Consider the following 21,129-nt stretch of genomic DNA (forward strand, 5'->3'; position numbering starts at 1 on the left):
AAACCAGGCTTCCAAGAATTTTTGTGCTTGTCTTTGTCCATTATGTCCTAGTACTATTACTTTGTCCCAGTTAAACTGATGTCCTTCTCTGCTGGAGCGAACCGAAATGAGGGACAGTTGGTCATGCTGTTATGCTGTGAGTTGGTGTTCATGTAGCGTCTCTGCATGGTATTGCGTATATCGCGTTTGTCCTGCTCATTGTGTGTCTGGGGTCTTCTGTCTTTGAGCGTAACTAGCGAAGTGTGGCTGTTGGTTTGTGTGCGATTGTTATTCAACTACAGTGCAAAATCGGAAACAGACAGCCACCCGCGCCAGGCTGGACCATGCAAATTCAGAACGGATCAAAACAACAGCGCTTCAACAGAACAGAAATTGCTGGAAAAGCTCAGTGCTTCAACAGAGGCTAAACAGTGCTGAAGATGTCACCTAGGAGGGGACGAACGTTTGCACCAAAACCAGTCAGCTCGGCGAACCAACCGACAACTCCTGCCACGACTTGAGCCACAGATCTTTGTTAGTTTAAGGTTCAAACAGAGTTTTTTAAAGTGAGGAAAGTCCCAGTCGTAACCACAATATTGCTGAGATATTCCTAATCAACTTATTCATAACATGCCTCTGGAACAGGTGGGAATCAAGCCCGAGCCTCCAGGCCCTGCGGTAACAACACAATTACTGGGAGCAGGAGTAGGCTTTCCAGCCTGCTCCACCGTTCAAGTTTCACCTGCTGGCAGAAACACCCTCCCTTGCTTCTGTCTTATCTATTCCCTTCATAATTTTATATGTTTCTGTTGGATCACCCCCCAACCCCATTCGTCTAAATTCCAATGAGTATAGTCCCAGTCTAGTCAATCTCTCCTCATAAGGCAACCCTCTCAATTCCAGAGTCAGCCCAGTAAACCTCCTGTGGGTCACTGCCACTGTACCACAGGCTCCAGAGTTGATCGGGAATAGGTGACGCTCTTTTACTAGGGGCATAGGCAGCATGGTGAAGGTTCTTGTGGTACAATAGTAGAGATCTTGTCTCTGAGCCAGATGACCCCAGTTCAAGTCCCACCTACTCCAGAGGTGTACAATATCTGAGCAAGCAACCAGCTGAGATCTTGTGGTTCAGACTCCCAGCCCAATTGCTTTAATCCGTGAACCGTGTGCATGTTGACCGCTGTCCCTGCTTGGTTATTCGAAAAATTGTTCTTTTGGTTCCATGTCAGCCCTGATCATTTTTTTTGGCGGGGGGGGGGGGGGGGGGGGGGGGGGGGGGGGGGGGGCGGGAATGTGGGCAGCTTCAGTGGACTTCTTTGTGGACCTGGCCAAAATAACCATCAACATCAAAATATTCAGTCTTAGAAGTGACCGAACAGCTCACCAGTTGCATAAAGATAACTTGTTTATGGCTGCTAGTACATTCAGAGATCCTGAGAGCAAGCTTAAAAAATAAAAAAATATATATTATTATTCATGGGATGTGGGCATTGTTGGCTGGGTCACAGCATTTACTTCCTAATCCTAATTTCCATGGAGACTATGCTGGTGAGCCGCTATCAGGCCATTCTGCCCATCGAATCCACACCAACCCTCTGAAAAGCAGTGTCTTGTAAGCGGTACACACTGCTACAACTGAGCATTAGTGGTAGAGGGAGTGGATATTTGCCAATGTGGTACGAATCAAGCGGGCTGCTTTGTCCTGGGATGTTGTCAAGTTTCTTGAGTACTGTTGGAGATTCACCCAGAAGTGGGGAGTGTTCCATCACACTCCTGACTTGTGCCTCGTAGATGATGGGCAGGCTTTGGGGAGTCAGGAGGTGAGTTTCTCATTGCAGTGTTCCTAGCGTCTAAACTGTTCCTGTAGCCACTGTGTTTATGTAGTGAGTTCAGTTTAATTTCCAGTCAATAGTTGGGATATTGCTAGTGGAGGGTCCAATAATGACAATTCAATTGAACATGAAGGGGCAATGGTCAGATTGTTGGAGAGGTTTATTGCCTGGTAATTTTGGTGCAAATGGTACTTGTCACTTGTCACCCCAAACCAGAACATTATTGAAGACTTGCTACAGAGTGGAGGTGACGGTGTTGGGCTGGGATGGACAAGGTCAGAAATTACTCGACACCAGGTTATAGTCCCAGTGATAATGGGAACTGCAGAAGCTCTGATGAAGGGTCTAGGCCCGAAACGTCAGCTTTTGTGCTCCTGAGATGCTGCTTGGCCTGCTGTGTTCATCCAGCCTCACATTTTATTAACCAGGTTATAGTCCAACAGGTTTATTTGAAAACACCAGTTTTCGAAGCATTACTCCTTCTTCAGGTGTTAGGTAACAGCAGAAAGGACTGAATGGCAACTGCTGTTCTCATTCCTGTTGTGAACAGTGAAGTTAAGACTCTAAGCCATAGGAGCAAAAGCAGACCATTCTGCCTATCAAGTCTGTTCTGCCATTCAGTGAAATCATGGCTGATTTGATAATCCTCAACCCCAATTTCCTGCCTTTTCCCTATAGCCCTCGATTCCCTCACTGATTAAAAAATCTGTCTGTCTCAGCCCTGACGTTGCCCATAAATAGTCTCAAAGTCTGTTCCTTTCCAGCGAAGGGTGAAATCAGTTCTTGGTATTGTCCACCTTCACACCCGAAGGAACAGGGCGATAAATCATGAAACGGTAGTGTCATCGCGAGTGGAGTGATGATACTTACTGAATCGGAAAAGCCCATCCCAAGACCGGCAGAACTCATTCCAAGGTTTGGGGATGAAAGGACGGAGCCACTTGGGAATGGCACCTGCATACATGGTGGCCTTGAAGGTGCGGAACATGAGATCCAGAGCTTCCATACAGTCCCTGGTTTCTTGGTGGACCTGGTTTTCCAAGCAGCCAAGCCGAGTTTCGAAAAGGATAGTGGCAACACCTGAGGGTGGAAAGGAGATCGAGAATCTTGAGTCCTCGCAAGTGCGGACAGTATCAAGACAGAGGCAATTGCTTCTGTGCAGAGTCACGCTAGAGATTCCTGGACTGGAGTGTCTATTGTAGATTAAAGCTTCCACTTCAGCTATCTACAAGATCAAGATAGAATCATGACTTGTTTCATTCATTGGATCCTATCAGATCTCTGTTCTGACTTCTGGGTAAATGCGACCTTGATCTGAATATACCCGAAGCTCGCGATAAGATCAAACCCTGGAAAGAAAATAAGGTGTAGAGCTGGATGAACACAGCAAGCCAAGTGGCAGCAGAGGAGCAGGAAAGCTGACATGGAATTTTTGCAGGAGGGTGGGTGGCCCTTCCATCCCCTATTCCCAATTCCTCCGCCTCCGCTGCATCTGCTCCCACGATGAGGCATTCCACTCCCGCACATCCCAGATGTCCAAGTTCTTCAAGGACTGCAACTTTCCCCCCACTGTGGTCGAGAACGCCCTTGAGCACGTCGCCTGCATTTCCCGCAACACATCCCGCACACCCCGCCCCCGCCAAAACCGCCCAAAGAGGATCCCCGTCGTTCTCACACACCACTCCATCAACCTCCGAATACAATGCATCATCTTCTGACACTTCCGCCATTTACAGTCTGACCCCACCACCCAAGACATTTTTCTATCCCCACCTTGTCTGCTCTCTGGAGAGACCACTCTCTCCGTGACTCCCTTGTCCGCTCCACACTGCCCTCCAAACCCACCACACCCGACACCTTCCCCTGCAACCGCAGGAAGTGCTACACTTGCCCCCACACCTCCTCCCTCACCCCTATCCCAGGCCCCAAGATGACTTTCCATATTAAGCAGAGGTTCACCTGCACATCTGCCAATGTGGTGTACTGTATCCATTGTACCCGGTGTGGCGTCCCCTCCCCCCACTGCACCACACAACCAGCCCAGCTCTTCCCCTCCACCCACTGCACCCCAAAACCAGTCCAACCTGTCTCTGCCTCCCTAACCTGTTCTTCCTCTCACCCATCCCTTCCTCCCACCCCAAGCCGCACCTCCATTTCCTACCTACTAACCTCATCCCACCTCCTTGACCTGTCCGTCTTCCCTGGACTGACCTATCCCCTCCCCACCTCCCCACCTATACTCTCCTCTCCACCTATCTTCTTTTCTCTCCATCTTCGGTCCACCTCCCCCTCTCTCCCTATTTATTCCAGAACCCTCACCCCATCCCCCTTTTCTGATGAAGGGCCTAGGCCTGAAACGTCAGCTTTTGTGCTCCTGAGATGCTGCTGGGCCTGCTGTGTTCATCCAGCTCCACACTATGTTATCTCTGATTCTCCAGCATCTGCAGTTCCTACTATCCCCGTAAAGAAAATGCCTGGATGAGTCCAGAATTAGCTATTGGAATTCGAATTGACCCTAGCGTGTGGGAATAGCTCCTCCGTGGAGTTAGCACAGTCACAATGGGCTAAATGGCCTGCTATTGCACTGCAACTTTCTAAGAATTCACTTGTAATATGTAGAATAAAGTACATTTGTTTTCCCCCGATCTTTCACTGACAGACTTCGCTACAATCTAATCCAGAATGTATAATCAGCTTAACTCTTACCTGTTTGCTAATGCTGTCTGGAAGGGGGAATGGTAGAAGGATGGGGAACCTGAGCAGGGAGACAGAGCGGGGAGCAATACAGATAGGAACAACAGACAAAAGTGTAAGAAGCAGCGCAGAGAAACAAGAGCGAAAAACAAGTGGCACCAATACTGTAGAACAAAGCTAATATGACTGTTGTTTTCCTTTATTCATTCACACGATGAGGGTGCAATTTATAGCCCATCTCTAATGGCCCAGAGGGTAGTTAAGAGTCGACCACATTGTTGTGGGTCTGGAGTCACATGTAGGCCAAACCGGGTAAGGATGGCAGTTTCCTTCCCTAAGGGACATTAGTGAATCAGATGGGTTTCCCTGAAGATTCAAAGAACAAAAAAACCTACAGCACAGGAACAGGCCCTACGGCCCTCCAAGCCTGCGCCGATCAAGATCCTCTGTCTAACCTGTCATCTATTTTCTAACGGTCTGTGTCCATTTGCTCCCTGCCCATCCATGTACCTGTCCAAATATATCTTAAAAGACGCTAATGTGTCTGCGTCTACCACCTCCGCTGGCAACGCGTTCCAGGCACCCACCACCCTCTGTGTAAAGAACTTTTCACACACATCTCCCTTAAACTTTCCTCCTCTCACTTTGAACTCATGACCCCTAGTAATTGAGTCCCCCACTCTGGGAAGAAAGCTTCTTGCTATCCACCCTGTCTATACCCCTCATGATTTTGTAGACCTCAATCAAGTCCCCCTTCAATCTCCGTCTTTCATGGTCGTCATTAGATTCTTTACCCCAGATATTTACTGAATACAAATTCCACCATCTGCCATGGTGGGATTCAAACCCAAGTCCCCAGAACATTACCTGGGTTTCTGGATTAACAGTCCAGCGATAACATCACTAGGCCATTGCCTCCCTACTAGCAAGGTTAAAAAGACAAGTCTAAAGGGTCTGGAACAAAAACAGAAATTTCTGGAAAAGCTCAGCAGATCTGGCAGCATCTGTGAAGGCAAAAAACAGAGTTAATGTTTTGGGTCCGGTGACCCTTCCCCAGAACTTGTGATATGGCTGTGGAAATGAGTTGTAGCAAACACCTGGTCAAACACCAGGAGCAACAGAGAAATTAATGTCGGTGGGCAAGGAGAAATGGGAATGGCAATCCCATTGGAGAGAGGAGGAGAACGTCTTCAAGGTGGGCATGTCTGGAAGAGATGTGGCAGTGAGTTAAATACTAAATAAAAAACTGAAAGAACCGCAGGTGCTGCAAATCAGGAACAAGAACAGAAGTTGCTGGAAAAGCTCTGCAGGTCTGGCAGCAATCTGTGAAGGAAAGAATCAGAGTTAATGTTTCGGGTCTGGTAACCCTTCCTCAGAACTGTCTTAATGCGTGGCGCATTCACAAATAAGATGGTTATTGAGTGATGTAAACAGATATAAACGGTTATGATTTAGCTGTGATTACAGAGACATGGCTGCTGTGCGACAGTGCAGAACTGACATTTCGGAAGGATGGATGGAAACAGAAGAGGGGGTAGGGTAGCAACGTTAGTAAAGGATTAAATAGTGCAACTGAGAGGAAATTTATTGGCTCGGAAAAAATCATTAAAGAGAACTGTGTGGGTAAGGATAAAAAACACCGAGGGACAGAAAATGTTATTGGGGATTGTCTTAGCATCCCAAATTGTAGTGGAGGCATAACGGAAGGCATTACATGAGAAATCCAAGAATACAAAATGGTACAACTTTGGGGAACAATTTCCGGGAGTGTGTATGTGATTGTTTGTTTTCGACCAATATATTAAGGAACAAAGCAAAGAACAGATTAGCTACATAAGGTACCATACAAGAGGAAAGAATTAATTAAGAATCTTGTTCCGTGGGGAACAGTGACCATAATATGTTAGAATTCTAGGAAAGGTGTTGAATCTGAAACTAGGGTTCTGAACCTAAATAAAGTGAACTACGAGCTATGAATTAGCAAGGATGGATTGGGGAACCTTACTAAATGAGCTGGCCGTGGGTCATATATCAGAGATATGTGCATGAATTATAAAAAGAAAATTAATCCTATCTAGCAGAAAAATATAGGAGAAAAGGTGGTTCAACCATGGCTTACAAAATAAATTAGGGATAGTTTTAGATCCCAGGAGCAGTCTTATAAAATTGCCAGTAAAAGCAACAAGCCTGAGGATTGAGAGTATTTTAATATTCAGCAAACAAGGCCAAAAGTCTGATCAAGAGGAGTATGCAAGTAAAATTGCAGGGGATACAGAAACTCATCACAAAAGCTTCTATGAATATGTGAAGTGAAAACGATTATTAAACGCAAAGATAGGTCCCTTACAGTCAGAAGCCGGTAAAAATATAATGGTGAACAAAGAAATGGTAAATAATTGAAAACATATTTTGGTCCTGTCATCGCAAAACAGGACACAAATAATCTCCCTGAAATGTGAGGGACCTAAAAAGGGCAGAATTGAAGGAAATCAGTGTTAGTTAGAAAATGAGATGGGGACAATTAATGTGGTTGAAGGCTGACAAATCCCCAGGGACTAGTAATCCAGATCTCAAAGTAGTAAAGGAAGTAGCCCTGGAAATATTAGATACATTGGTGGCCAAATTCCAAACACCATACACTCTGGAACAATTCCTACAGATTGGAGGGTGACAAATGTAACCACACTGTCTAAAATGTGAGGGAAAGAAAATCAGATCAGTTCGTCTAACATCAATAGTAGGTAATATATATGATGTATTAACAGAATATTTGGAAAGCACTAATGGGGCTGGGCAAAACCAGTGAAGGTTTATGAAAACAATTCATGCTTACGAAGTCTACTGGAGATTTTTGAGGATGTAATTGGTAGAGCAGATAAGGGAGAACTAGTGGATGTGGTGCTTTTGGATTTTCAGAAGATTTTGATCAGTTAAAATACATAGGTTGGGGGTAATATATTAACATGGACAGAGAATCATTTGACTGACAGGAAACAGAAATTAGGAATAATTTTTTTTCTCCCACTGGCAGGCAGTGTCTAGTGGGGTATCACAAAGACAGGTGCTTGGGCCCCAGCTATTCAGATATTTATATATATGGCCTGGATGAGAGAAGCAAACGTAATATTTCCAATACAATGTTGTGTTCTGAGGAAGGGTCACTGGACCCGGAACATTAACTCTGTTTTCTCCTCCACAGATGCTGCCAGACCTGATGAGCTTTTCCAGCAACTTTGTTTTTGTTCCTGATTTACAGCATCCGCAGTTCTTTTGGTTTCTATTTCCAATACAATATTGTGAGTTGTGAAGAGGATGCAAGGAGGCTACAAGGTGAGTTAGACAGGTTGAATATATGTTCAAACTCATGGCAGATGCAGTACAATGTGGTTAAATATGGAGTTATACACTTAACGCACAAAATAGAAAAGCGGGTTATTTAAATGGAGATATTCTGGGAAGTGTGAATGTACAAAGGGATCTGGGTCTTCTCTGTACGCCAATCAACGAAAGCAAACAGGTATGAACAGTGATTAATTAGGAAGACAAATGGCATATCGACTTTCGTTGCAAGAGGATTTGAGTTCAGAAATAGCAATGTCATATTGCTGTTATACAAGGGCCCTGGTGAGATCACATCCGGAGTATTGTGCGCGGTTTTAGTTTCCGTACTTAATAAAGGATACATTTATGATAGACGGGTTGCAGAGGCAGTTCATTAGGATGATAACGGGGATTGCAGGACAGTCCTATGAGGAGAGACGGGTTCAGCTAGGCCGGTATTCATTACAGTTTAGAACTACGAGACAGGATCTGTCTGAAATGTGTAAAATTCTAATGAAGCTGGACAGAGTAGACGCAGGGAGGATGGTTCTCCTGGTTGGGGAGTCTGGAACCAGGAGACCCCCTCAGGATATGGGGTAGACCTGATCTTCACTCAGAAGGTAGTGGTCCTGTGGAATTCTCTGCCACTAAAGGCTGTGGAGGATAAGTCACTGAATAAACTCAAGAAAGGTACACATACATTTTTTTATATCGTAAAGGCAGCAAGGGGTATGAGACGAAAAGAGCAATGCAGCATTGAGATAGAGGATCAGACATGATCATACTGAATGGAAGAGCATGCCTGAAGGGCCGAATGGCCTAAACCTGCTCTTAGTCTCTATGTTTCTGTCTGAAGAAGAGTCATTCCAGACTTCAAACATTAACTCTGTTTCTCTCTCTCCACAGATGCTACCAGACCTGCTGAGATTCTCCAGCGCTTTGTTGTTGTTTCAAATCTTCAGCATCTTCCATGTTTTGTTCTCGATCTGTTATGGACCAGACCAAAACCCCTTCAAATTATGTTCAGAAGATAGTCTAGACCCTAACTTTTTCTTAATTTAAAGGCAAGCGTGAGGTGTTGCGTTCCTGATACAATTCGATTGGTCAAATTACACGACGCTAAGCAAAACGCACTTTATTGGCTTTCAACAGACAGCTCTGTGTTAAAACCTCTCATCAAAAAAAACAGGATAAAATACACCTCTTAAAGCATAATATCATCCAAACCTGGCAACTCTTTCCAAAGGCGTAAGGAATAGGCTCTTACTTTCCATTGCGAACTTAAAGAACAAGTCGTTCACATCGGCTATAGTCTCTGAGGCACGTTCCTGAGCCTTCATGTGCTTCATCCTTTTGATCAAATCTGCGATTACATCAGTCACTCCTTCTGAAAACATGGCTACGTCCTTGGGCTTCATGATGCGCTGTTTCAGCACGTTCCTCATCCTGAGCCACTGCTCTCCTTCTCTGAAACCATAACCAGCATGTAACAGCAGGAAATTAACACTAGAACTACAACTGTTCGGTGTTTGTTTCTGAGTGACGCGGATGTGATCGGCCAAAGAGACTTGTTTGTGCTGTAGATTTCTCAGACTCAGCGAGGCCTATCAAACCCTTCCCTTTCCGATTCCAACAATGGCATCTCACTCCATCTCTTAATAATCATAGGAACATAAGATGTAAGAGCAGAAGGACGCCATTCAGCCCACCAAGTCTGTTGAGCCATTCAATGAAACTATGATTGACTTGATAACCCTCAACTCTATTTTCCTGTCTTTTCCTTACTGACTAAAAATCTCTCTATCTCAGCCTCAAATACACTGAATGACCCACCCTCAACAGCCCTCTGCGATAAGAATTCCACAGACTCACTCACCTTCAGAGAAGAAATGCGTCCTCAACACTGCCTTAAATGTGTGATTGCCGACTTTGAGAAAATGCTCTCCTGTCCTAGACTCTCCTGCAAGGGGAGACAACTTCTCCACATCTACCCTGGCAAGTCGTTTAAGAGTCTAAATGCTGAGCTGATTGATGTGGACGTTGCTATGATCCCACCTGGTGGTACTACAGGACCAGTCAGATCCCAGAACTAAATACGGTTTTATTGAAGAAGGGTGCTGCCAGACCTGCTGAGCTTTTCCAGCAACTTTTGTTTTTGATCCTGATTTCGAGCATCCACAGTTCTTTGGTGTGTTAGGTTTTATTAATAGAGGGATTGAGTTCTAGAGCCGTGATGTCATGCTGCAACTGTACAAAATACTAGTGCGGCCTCACTTGGAATATTGCGTGCAGTTCTGGTCACCCCATTACAGGAAGGATGTGGAAGCATTCAAAAAGGTGCAGAGGAGATTTACCAGGACGTTCCCTGGTCTGGAGCAAAGGTCTTATCAGGAAAGGCTGAGGGACTTGGGTCTGTTCTCATTGGAGAGAAGAAGGCTAAGAGGGGCTTTAACAGAGACATACAAGATAATCAGAGGATTAGATAGGGTGGACAGGGAGTCTTTTTCCGAGGATGATGACGTCGGCTTGTATGAGGGGGCATAGCTGCAAATTGAGGGGTGATAGATTTAAGACAGATGTCAGAGGCAGGTTCTTTACTCTGAGAGTGGTAAGGTTGTGGAACGCCCTGCCTGCCAATGTAGTTAACTCAGCCACATTAGGGGCATTTAAACAGTCCTTGGATAAGCATATGGATGATGATGGGATAGTGTACGGGGAGGGACTTAGATTAGTTCACAGGTCAGCGCAACATCGAGGGCCGAAGGGCCTGTTCTGTGCTGTATTGTTCTATGTTTCAGTTTTTATTTCTGGCTTGATTGATATTTTTCTTTATTTTAGTTGCTGGCCTGGTCACTTGCAGTGGTTTTTGAACAAGACAACAAAAGTTTATGATACAAAAGTTATCTGTGTATAAAATGAAGTTTGAAAGATCTTAAAACATACAGCAAAACATAGTCTCACCTAATCTCCAACACTGTTATTTTACAGCGATACAAGCCTGAACAATTATTCCTCAATGTAACCAACTCCCCACAGATCTTTCCCAAAACTGTGAAGTCTTCTCACATGAATACTCTCACAGCTGAGAGCTTAAGAGTCGGTCAGCTCACTACAACCTGTGAATTTCTAACCAAACACTTCTGGTTTGGAAGATGCACAAACTAATCTTTTCTACTGAGGTAACTGTGTTTCCCCTAAACCATTCTATGTACCTGTCTTCTAGAAATTAAACTATATTTAAAGAACAAGGAACGATGCAGCACAGGAACAGATCCTTCGGCCCTCGAATCCTGCACTGACACATTTTGCATTTCCATATGAAAACTGTCTTATTTCTAACCTCTGTCAGGATTCCCCAACCTGTCCAAAAACTTTTAATCTCTCAGGTTTCTAAGCCAAAATGATCCCATGATTATTCCAAACTATAATCAAGCCAGCGGCCCTCATTGTAAATCCATATGCCATAAACCACATCAGAAAACAATTTTCCACCAACATTCCATGGAGTCCCTGCTCTGTAACATTCTGGATGGGATTATTGTTCCAGAATGACTGTCTGACCTAGATTTTGTTCTAAAAATTCAGAAAGGTAAACCTTTCCAAACCTTATGCCACTATTTTAAAACCCAATCTCTCAAAATTAGTTTACTACATACACAGAAACTTTTTATCATAATATGTGCATTCTCTAGACATGATTGAGAACAGAAAACCAAAGAACTACAAATGCTGAAAATCAGAACCAAAATCAGATACTGCTGGAAAATCTCATTATCTGTGGAGACAAAGCAGAGTTAACATTTCAGGTCCAGTGACCCTTCTTCAGAGCTGACTGTGGCTAGAAAAAGATTGGTATATACATTGAAGATGTGGTTGTGGAGTGGAGTAAATAATAGGTGGAGGCGGAGTCCAGGGCAATAGAAAAGCAGCTGGGCAGACAAAGGAGTGGGTAAAGGTCAGCCTGGGAGAATGAATAGCTGCTAAAAGGGACCATTAGTGACAGACAATGGGTTGTTTATGTTAGCAACCCATGTAATAACAAGGTATAGGGGTGTGTAAAGTACATTGGAGAAGGCACTTAGATCCCAAAATTATTGCATGTGATATTGATGCAGAAGGCTGTTGGGTTCCCAAGTGAAGGTGCTGCTGTTCCAGCGTGCACTGAGCTTCACTGCAGCAAGCCTAAGACATAGATGTTGGCCAGGGAACAGGGTGGTTTGTTAAAGTAGAAGGCAATAAGAAGCACAGGGTCTTTTTTGCAGGCTGAACATAGGTGTTCTCCTCTGCGGTCACCCACTCTACACTTTTTTTCCCCCAATGTACAGGAGGCCACATTGACAGCAGCAGAAGTGTTGCTTCACCTGGAAGGTGTGCTTGAGCCCTTGGATACAGATGAAGGAGGAAGTAAATGGGTAGGCGTTATACCTTCTGCAATTGCAGTGGAAGGTTCTACGGGGCTGTGGGGGGTGTTGGGAGTGAAGGAGGAGCGGACCTCAGTGTTGCAAAGGGAATGATCCCTGCAGAAGGCTGACAGTGGGGGGTGGGTGGAAGATGTGTCTAGTGGTGGCATCCCGCCAGAGGCGGTGGAAATGGTGGCTAATGATCCTGTGGATGTGGATGGTAGGTCTGGGCAAGGGGGAACCCTATCGCTGTGGCGGGAGGGATAAGAGGGGGTCAGTGTGGTCGATGAGTCAGACATGGTTAAGGACTCTCAACCATGGCGGTGGGGAATTGTTGGTCAAGGAATAAAGCGGACAATTCAGAGGTCACCTTACTGAAACAGGTATCATAAGAACAGATGTGACGGAGACAGGGAAACTGGGAGAAAGGAACTGAGTCCTTACAGGAAGCAGGGTGTGAAGATGTAACTGTGGAAGTTGGTGGCTTTGTGGTGGATATTCGTCAAACCGATGTTGAGGAAGCGAAGTGAAGAATCAGGGATGAACCAGATGAAGGATAGTGCTGGCTGGAAAGTGGAAACAAAATTAATGAATTTTTTTCAATTCCCAACCAGAGAGGGAACAGCACTGACGATATCATCGATGTACTGGAGAAAGAGCTCTGGGTGCGAACCACAGTAGGACTGGAACAGGGAATAAAAACTAAAAGAAACATGGATGCTGGAAATCAGAAACGAAAACAGAAATTGCTGGAAAAGCTCAGCAGGTCAGGGAAAATGTGTTTTTGTTGGCAGAAGATAGGGTGGGAGATATTGTAAGGAAATAAATGATGGGTGGGGATTGAGCCCAAAGAGAAGGAAGAACAACTAGACAAAGGAGTGGACAATGGTCAGGCGAGGAAGGTGAATAGCTATTAATGGGGACTGTTAGTGACTAATGATGGGCTGCGTGTAATAGCAGATGATGTGATAACAAGGCCTGGAGTATGGGGTAAGGACATGGGAAAGCTCATGCCCTAATATTGTTGAACTCTTTACTGAGTCCAGAAGCCTTCACAGAACACCTTAATTCTGTCCGCAAAAAAAACACCCCGAGCTTCTAGCTTCTGGTTGCCTGTCACTTCAATACACTGCTTTGTTCCATGACCAACATCTCTGTCTCAGGCTTGCTACAGTGCTCCAGTGAAGCTCAGCTCTTCATTTTCCGCTTGAGAACTGTACAGCCTCCTGGAGAGACTCAACAGGTCAGGTAGCATGTGTGGACAGAGGAACAGGGTTAACATTATCTGGCTTTCGTCAGAACCGAAGGAAGGTGAAAATGTGTGTGCCTTTAAAAGATGGAGTTGTCACTGAACAATGAAATAACCACAGGTACATGCACATCTAGGGCTGGTGACATCATTAGGCTTTGACAGTTTTCAGGATGCAACCACGCATTTGCTGCTGACATCAGCACCTTCCCTGTGCAGTGATGTTAGCTCCACTGCAATGTGCAGACCACCCCCACCTTTATTTCACATCAACCAGGTTCCAAAAAGGATGGCCCATTCCCCATGCTGCCTGCACCCAGCATTCTCAAGGAAAGTGAATGTGCCCTATCTTCACCACAGGAGCAGCTTGCACAGGCTGAATGGTGGCTTATGGATGGAGGGTGTGCATTGAGGCTGCGGCTGGAGCATGCTTTATATGGTGCTGCAATTATAGGGATTGAAATCAGGTGGACTCCTACATCTAAAAGCTCTGGTTAACATTTTCAGTCCAGTGACCCTTCCTTCGAGCAGAACATTCAGAAGAACGGTCACTGGACCTGAAATGTTAACTATGTTTTCTCTCCACAGATGCTGTCAGATCAGCTGAGCTTTTCTAGCAATTTCTGTTTTGTTATTTATTTTCTGTGATTAACCAAAGTGTGTTCAGAGATATGGTGTAAACATCTCTGTGTGAGTGAGATGGTAGTATAATGGTACTGTCACTGTACTAGTAAATCAGATTTACCCCTCCAGGAATGTGCGGTCAAATTACATCCCTGCAGCTTTGGCGATTTGAATCTCATTGGTGGAATTAGAAACTCATCTCACAAGCATTATTCTTCCAATATTACCTGGCCTGGCATTTAAAAAAAAATTCATTCATGGGATAGGGGTATTGCAGTATTTATCACCCATCTCTAATTGCCTAGAGGCTAGTTAAGAGCAAAGCACACTGCTATGAGTCTGGAGTCACATATAGAGAGTGGTGGGTGCGTGGAATGTGCTGCCCGCAGTGGTAGTGGAGTCAGACAATATAGATTTTTAAGCAACTCTTGGGGAGGCACATGGAGGATAGTAAAATGTAGGGTATGCTGGGTAGATTGATCTTAATAGGATAATAGGTCAGCACAACATTGTGGGCTGAAGGGCCTGTACTGCTCTATGTTATAGGCCAGACCAGGTAAGGATGGCAGATTCTCTTTCCTAAAGGGCATTAGAGAACCAGATAGGATTTTGCCCCCAAACATTATTAGACACTTAATCAGATGTTGTTTTTTAATTCAAATTCCAACCATCTGTCATGGGGGACTTGAACCTGGGCTGCCAGAGCGTTACCTGGGTCACTAGATTAACAGCCCAGCAATAATACCCCTAGGATATTGCCTGCCCCACAGCAATATGGCTGACTCTAAAAGAGACCAGCAAGCCACTCAGCTGAAGGGTAATTTTGGACAGGCAAAGTATCCCTTAAAAGAAACAAGTGAAGAAAAGTTAAATCACAGATTCTGCTCCTAAGATGCTGCTTGGCCTGCTGTGTTCATCCAGCTCTACACCTTGTTATCTCGGATTCTCCAGCATCTGCAGTTCCTACTATCTCTAAATCACAGATCAACCTGGATCTTACTGAATGGGTTAAATGGGCCTCCTTTTCATGGGTAATGCTGCATGTGGCTGAAATTTTTTTTTGAGATTTGTAATGGGCTGATTGATGTAATGGAGGAAGGTCTGGGACAAGAAAGAGACGACTGTTTAACTTCAAGTGCAGAATGCTTCAGGGCAGAGAAATCTGGGAGTCCTTGTCCATGAATAACAAGAAGCTAGCATCCAGGTTTAGTGGGTGCCAGGGAAGGCTAGTGGAGTGATAATGGGAACTGCAGATGCTGGAGAATCCAAGATAATAAGATGCGAGGCTGGATGAACACAGCAGGCCCAGCAGCATCTCAGGAGCACAAAAGCTGACGTTTCGGGCCGAGACCCTTCATCAGAGAGGGGGATGGGGTGACGGTTCTGGAAGAAATAGGGAGAGTTTACAGATTGGCACAGTTGTGTGTAACTCCCTATTTTTTCCAGAACCCTCACCCTATCCCCCTCTCTGATGAAGGGTCTAGGCCCGAAACATCAGCTTTTGTGCTCCTGAGATGCTGCTGGGCCTGCTGTGTTCATCCAGCCTCACATTTTATTATCAAGGCTAGTGGAGTGTTGGCTTTTATTTCAAATGGGATGGGGTAAGAAAGTAGGGAGGTTTTCCTAAAACTATACAAGCACTATTCAGACCACAACTGTGAATAGTTTGGGGGCCCTCATCTAAGGAATTGGAGTAATGGAGGCAGTCCAGAGATGGTTCACTAGGCTGATTCCAGGTATGGAAGGACTATCTTATGAGGAGAGGCTGTGTAGATTGGCCTGTATTCATGGAATTTAGAAGAATAAGAAGTGACCTGATCGAGACATACAATGTTCTCAGATTTTGTTCTGAATAAGGGTAATTGGACTCAAAACATTAACTCTGTTTTCTCTCGGTGGATGCTGACCTGCTGAGCTTCTCTAGCAATTACTGTTTCTGCTTCAAGATTTTTGGTGGACTTGACAGGGTAGGTGTGGAGAGGCCGTTTCTCCTTGTGGGGGAGTCTAGGACCAAAGGGCATCATCTGAGAATAAGACAGAAATGAGAAGGAATTTCTTCTCTGAGAGTGATGACCCTGTGGAATTGTTTACCTTAGAAGACTTCGGTCATTAACTTTATTCAAAGTTGAGTGACGGTTTTTGATCAGTGAGGGATTCGAGGTGTCTAAGTAAAAGGCTTCATTCTGAACTAATGATTCGTCCTGGAAGCATCCAGGCGTTGGTCAACACTGGGACTTCAGTCATGCTTCCAGCTCTCAGACAAGTAGCCCATTGAAACAAAGACTTGCCCTTTGATGAATGTCCAATAATGGAACCTCTGTCTGAGAAGGAGCAAGGAGAGAAACTTGCAGATAAAAGCAAGATGTTAGTCCTGAGCACTGCATTACCACAGTGCTGTCCTTCCCCGAGCTGCTTAACTTGAATGCATTCTCCCTCAATCCTCCATCATCCTTTGTGACTCTACATGGACCGAGCCAGCAGCTGGCACCTACCAGGTTTTACTTACGCAGATATCAATCCTGTTGCCCTTCCCCGTAACTGTCTGTACTCCTGCCATGATTCCATATTAGCCCTTTGAGGGGCTCTGCTCTCTGCCCTCAACACCTGAGCCACCATGTTCCGGTCAGCGATAGAGACGACAAACTGAGGTCCAAAGTGCGACTTGAAGATCTTGCCATATTGCTTTGTGTGTTGGAGCTATAATTGAAGACAGGATCTGTTCATTGGAATGTTAGTAAAAACACACAACTGTGCCAATCTGTAAACTCAAGCTGATTCCATGCTGTATTTCTGCACCAGGTTCCATTAGTATATCGTCCATGAACTTGTTTAGCTACGTTGGTTATTCAAATCTAAAACCAGAACTGTAACATTCTCATTTTCAAATCTCTTCGTGGTCTCACCCCTCTGTTTTTCTGTGACCTCCTCCAGCTCTGTCATTCAAGTTCTTGGTGCTCCTCCTATTCTATCCCTCTTGCATGCACCCAAGTTTCATTGTCCCACTATTGGCTTTTAGCCACTTCAGTCCTAGGTTTTGGAATTCCCTTTGTAAACCTCTCAACTCCTTTAAGAAGTGACCTAAAAGTTGCCTCATTGATTCTGGCCATCTCTTCAAATATCTAGAGTGGTAAGGGCGTGGAATGCTCTGCCTGTCAACGTAGTTAACTCAGCCACATTAGAGGCATTTAAACAGTCCTTGGAGAAGCATATGGATGACGACGGGATAGTGTAGGGGGAGGGGCTTAGATTAGTTCACAGGTCGGCACAACATCGAGGGCCGAAGGGCCTGTTCTGCGCTGTATTGTTCTATGTCCTATCTCTGTGTCACTTTGTGTCAAATGAGGCCTTCTTATTAAGTTTCTCCTATGTCACATCAATACAAGTTGTTGTTATATTCTGCCTGGATTTCCTTTGTTGCTGACTAGTTGGATATAGTGCACCTTTGGTTTCCAGGTAAGTTGCACCTTGGGCCAGTTTCATTTTTAATGTAAAAATTCTGGTTCTACTCAAAACTGTCACCAGGGGAGACTCTCAAGAAAATCAACACAGAGTTGCAATGTAAGTTCCAGGCTAAATGCTGGCACAAAACTGGTTAGCTAACTTCATTCCTTGCTCCCAGAAACAAAAATGTGGAGGCGCTAGTGTTGAACTCGGGTGGACCATGTCAGAAGTCAAACGACACCAGTTTACAGTCCAACACTTCACCCTGACAAAGGAGCAGTTCTCCGAAAGCTTGTGATTTCAAACAAACCTATCCGACTATAACCTGGTGTCATGTGATCCTGACTTCGTCCAGAAACAAACAGTGACTTGCGCTGACTCAGCACCTTTGACTTGGTAAATTTTTTCATTTACTTCCAGGACATAGACATTTCTGGTTAGGCCAGCATTTATTCCCCCATCCATAATTGCCACAACGGCAGTTAAGAGTCTGGAGTCACATATAGGCCAGACCAGGAGGATACAGAAGGCTTCATTCCCTGAAAGGGAATTACTGAATTGAGATGGGTTTCCCCCCCAACAATTGACATTCATGTTCATCATTAGTCCTTTCATTCCAGTTTCTTTACAAAATTCAATTTCTACCATCTTGCGTGGAATTCCCACATTCCCAGAACATTAGTTGAGCTTCTTGATTAATAAGTCTCCTGAAAACATCAGTAGGCCATCACCTGCCCATTCCAGCCCAATACATTTCAAGGCACTTCACAGTCGTGTCCTCAAGGAATCACAGGTTTGTTATAGTGTAAGATAACAAAGTGTGGAGCTGGATGAACACAGCAGGCCAAGCAGCATCTGAGGAGCACAAAAGCTGATGTTTCGGGCCTAGACCCTTCATCAGAGCTGATGGAGCTCTGATGAAGGGTCCAGGCCTGAAGCGTCAGCTTTGGTGCTCCTGAGATGCTGCTTGGCCTGCCTGTTCATCCAGCTCCACACTTTGTTATCTTGGACTCTCCAGCATCTGCAGTTCCCATTATCTTTGTTATAGTGCAGATGGAGTCCATTCAGCCCATCATAACCATGCTCTCTGAATGAGCCACATCGTTAGTGCCATTCTCTCACCTTCCCACCAATGTCCTGCCCATTCCTCCTTTCCAAATAATGGTCATTGGATCCCTTTGGAAGGCTTCAATTGAATCTGCTTCCAAGACGCTGGAAAGCAGCACTTCCAGATTCTAACCACTCACATGAAAACATTTTTCCTTATCCCTCCATTACTTCATTTGCCAATCACCTTAAGTCCATGCCCTTGTATTCTTGATCTTGTCACGAATGGGAACAGCTTCTCCCTTTCCACTCTGTCCAAACCCCTGATTTTGAACATACCGATCAACTCTAATACCTCTACCCAAATACAAATTAACATCAATCCAAACAGCGAGGATTCCAGGTGTGATCAAAGCTGGGTCAAAGTGGGTGAGGTTTTCAGGAGTATCTCAAAACAAGTAGGAGCGGTTTCTGGAGGGAACTCCAGAGCTCTGAGCCTTGGCAGTACCTTTCAAAATAAAGCGAAGTGGATTACTGGCAAGGCAAATGACCTGTCTCTGTCTACATAAGGTGGGACAAAATTTCAAAGAAGCGGAAGATAAATTGAAAAGCTTCTGACTGAGCTACTCTGGGGCTCAATGCTAGTAGCTAGTGTTGAGGGCCGAATGGCAACCATCTGTGGGATGCTACCTAACAAGCTGTAGAGACAAAGTACAGCAAATCTCACAGGGCTTTCAAAGACAAAACTTTTTTAAACTTCCCCCTCCTGCTCCCCTGGTCAGGACAACTTCTCTGATGAGAAATCCCAACAAAATTCACCAGAAAAAAGCACCCAGGAGTGCTCGAAGCAGTTGAATTGGCGCCTCTGCAAGCATTTCTTTGTTACACTCTCCATCCTAAAGAAACTTTGCAACGAAATCCCTACGGGTTGAATCCTACCTTAACAAACAAAACCAAGTTAAATGGAGAATTTATAGAAATACATGCAATCCAGCCTACTAATGCAAATGCATTTGTCTTTATTAGCCTTACTCGCTAAATTGCTTTAATTTATATTGCATTTTTAAAATTCTGAATCACATTTGCATTTTGCTCCGTTCTTACTTGTATATCATGTATTCTGCTGAATCCGTCTCGCAAGAAAAACTGCACCAAGTTGCTCCAAGTGCTGGGTCCGGGCATTTCGGACAAGCTTTTCACTCCCTGGGGTTTAGCCCCGGACGGCGAGGATTTGTTCAGGCGGATTCCAACATCTCCGGCGTCTTTGGTCTCCTGGAGTTTGGCTGCAGTGTGCTTTGCCGCCTGGGGGAACGTGGAAGCCTGCAGGACAGCAGCGAGACCTGCCTTCCCTCTGCTTAAACTCAGCCAAACACCGAAATGAGACATCTCCCCCTTGAATTTTTGTCTCTCTGTGTGTGGACCCTCTCTATATCACTCCAGCAGCCCTGCTCTCACTCACTGAGAGATTGGACACAGACTTGCACATTCAACTTAACCATCAACTGCTCAGATTTCCGAACTCTCTCATTCCGCACCCACCCCCCACCAACTCTGTTAGACTCACGTTTCAGAAAAACAATGTTCCTCATCATCCTAACTCCTCCCAGCTCTTTAAAAACACACGCATCCAGCACCAACCCCCAACCTCCCTGACTTCACCGAAACACACGGAGATTGAAGTGACAACTCTCATTGTCTCCTTTTCTCGTCTGCTTCAGTTTTGAAAGTCACAAACAACATACTACAGACGCTGGAAATATGTCTGCTCCCAAGATGCTGCTTGGCCTGCTGTGTTCATCCAGCTCCACGCTTTGTTATCCCGGATTCTCCAGCATCGGCAGTCCCCATTATCCCTACCTCCACGCAGCCCGCTTCCACCTTCTTCCCAAAAATCCACAGAAATTCACTGGCAGACTCAGCGTCCCAGCTTGTGACCACACCACTCAACTTATTCCATCTCGACTCCAGCACCATATTCAGTCCCTTCCCACTTATGTTTGTGATTTACGTTGATTAATGTTGATTCCACAGTTTCCAGTTTTCAGGCCCCGTTCCTTGACAGGACAGTCTGAAGGCGCTCTGCCTCTTCCTTGAGATGGCGCCTGAACCATCCCCATCTGCTGCCACCCTCCTGCACCTGAACAGCTTGGCCTCACGTTGAACAATTTCTCCTTTAACTCCTCCCACTTCCTTCAGGTCTAAGGTGGGTCTTGGTTACGCCTGAGATAATGGGAACTGCAGATGCTGAAGAATCCGAGACACCAAAGTGTAGAGCTGGATGGACACAGCAGGCCAAGCAACATCTTAGGGGCACAAAAGCTGATGGTTTGGGCCTACATCAGAAAAGGCGGAAGGGGAGATGGTTCTGAAATAAATAGGAGAACCCTCTCCCCCTCCCCCTTTTCTGATGCAGGGTCTAGGCCCAAAACGTCAGCCTTCCTGGTCCTCTGATGCTGCTTGGCCTGCTGTGTTCATCCAGCTCTACACCTTGTTATCTTGGTTATGCCTGTCCCTTTGTGTGGGGCATGTGGAACAATCCTTG

At 45.2% G+C, this 21,129-nt stretch overlaps 1 protein-coding gene across 3 annotated transcripts in view; it reads right to left on the minus strand.

Moving 5' to 3' along the window:
- Positions 1–20,077, minus strand: part of LOC125454253 (cytochrome P450 27C1) — a 37,859-nt gene extending 17,782 nt beyond the window's left edge. For 2 of the 3 annotated variants that reach the window (XR_009445995.1, XM_048534839.2), the window contains exons 1-4: positions 19,692–20,077; positions 16,606–16,796; positions 9,094–9,293; positions 2,682–2,891 (exon numbers count right to left, since the gene is read on the minus strand). Coding sequence is in view for 2 of the 3 variants with exons in the window: in XM_048534839.2 (XP_048390796.2) it covers positions 2,682–2,891; positions 9,094–9,293; positions 16,606–16,796; positions 19,692–19,973 (883 nt within the window). In the remaining variant the exon portion in view is untranslated. The remainder of the gene's footprint in view (positions 1–2,681; positions 2,892–9,093; positions 9,294–16,605; positions 16,797–19,691) is intronic. The other variant, XM_048534841.2, reaches the window with a different exon arrangement.
- Positions 20,078–21,129: the final 1,052 nt, after the last annotated feature.

The sequence above is a fragment of the Stegostoma tigrinum genome, chromosome 7 (genome assembly GCF_030684315.1).
Source record: "Stegostoma tigrinum isolate sSteTig4 chromosome 7, sSteTig4.hap1, whole genome shotgun sequence".
NCBI lineage: Eukaryota > Metazoa > Chordata > Chondrichthyes > Orectolobiformes > Stegostomatidae > Stegostoma > Stegostoma tigrinum.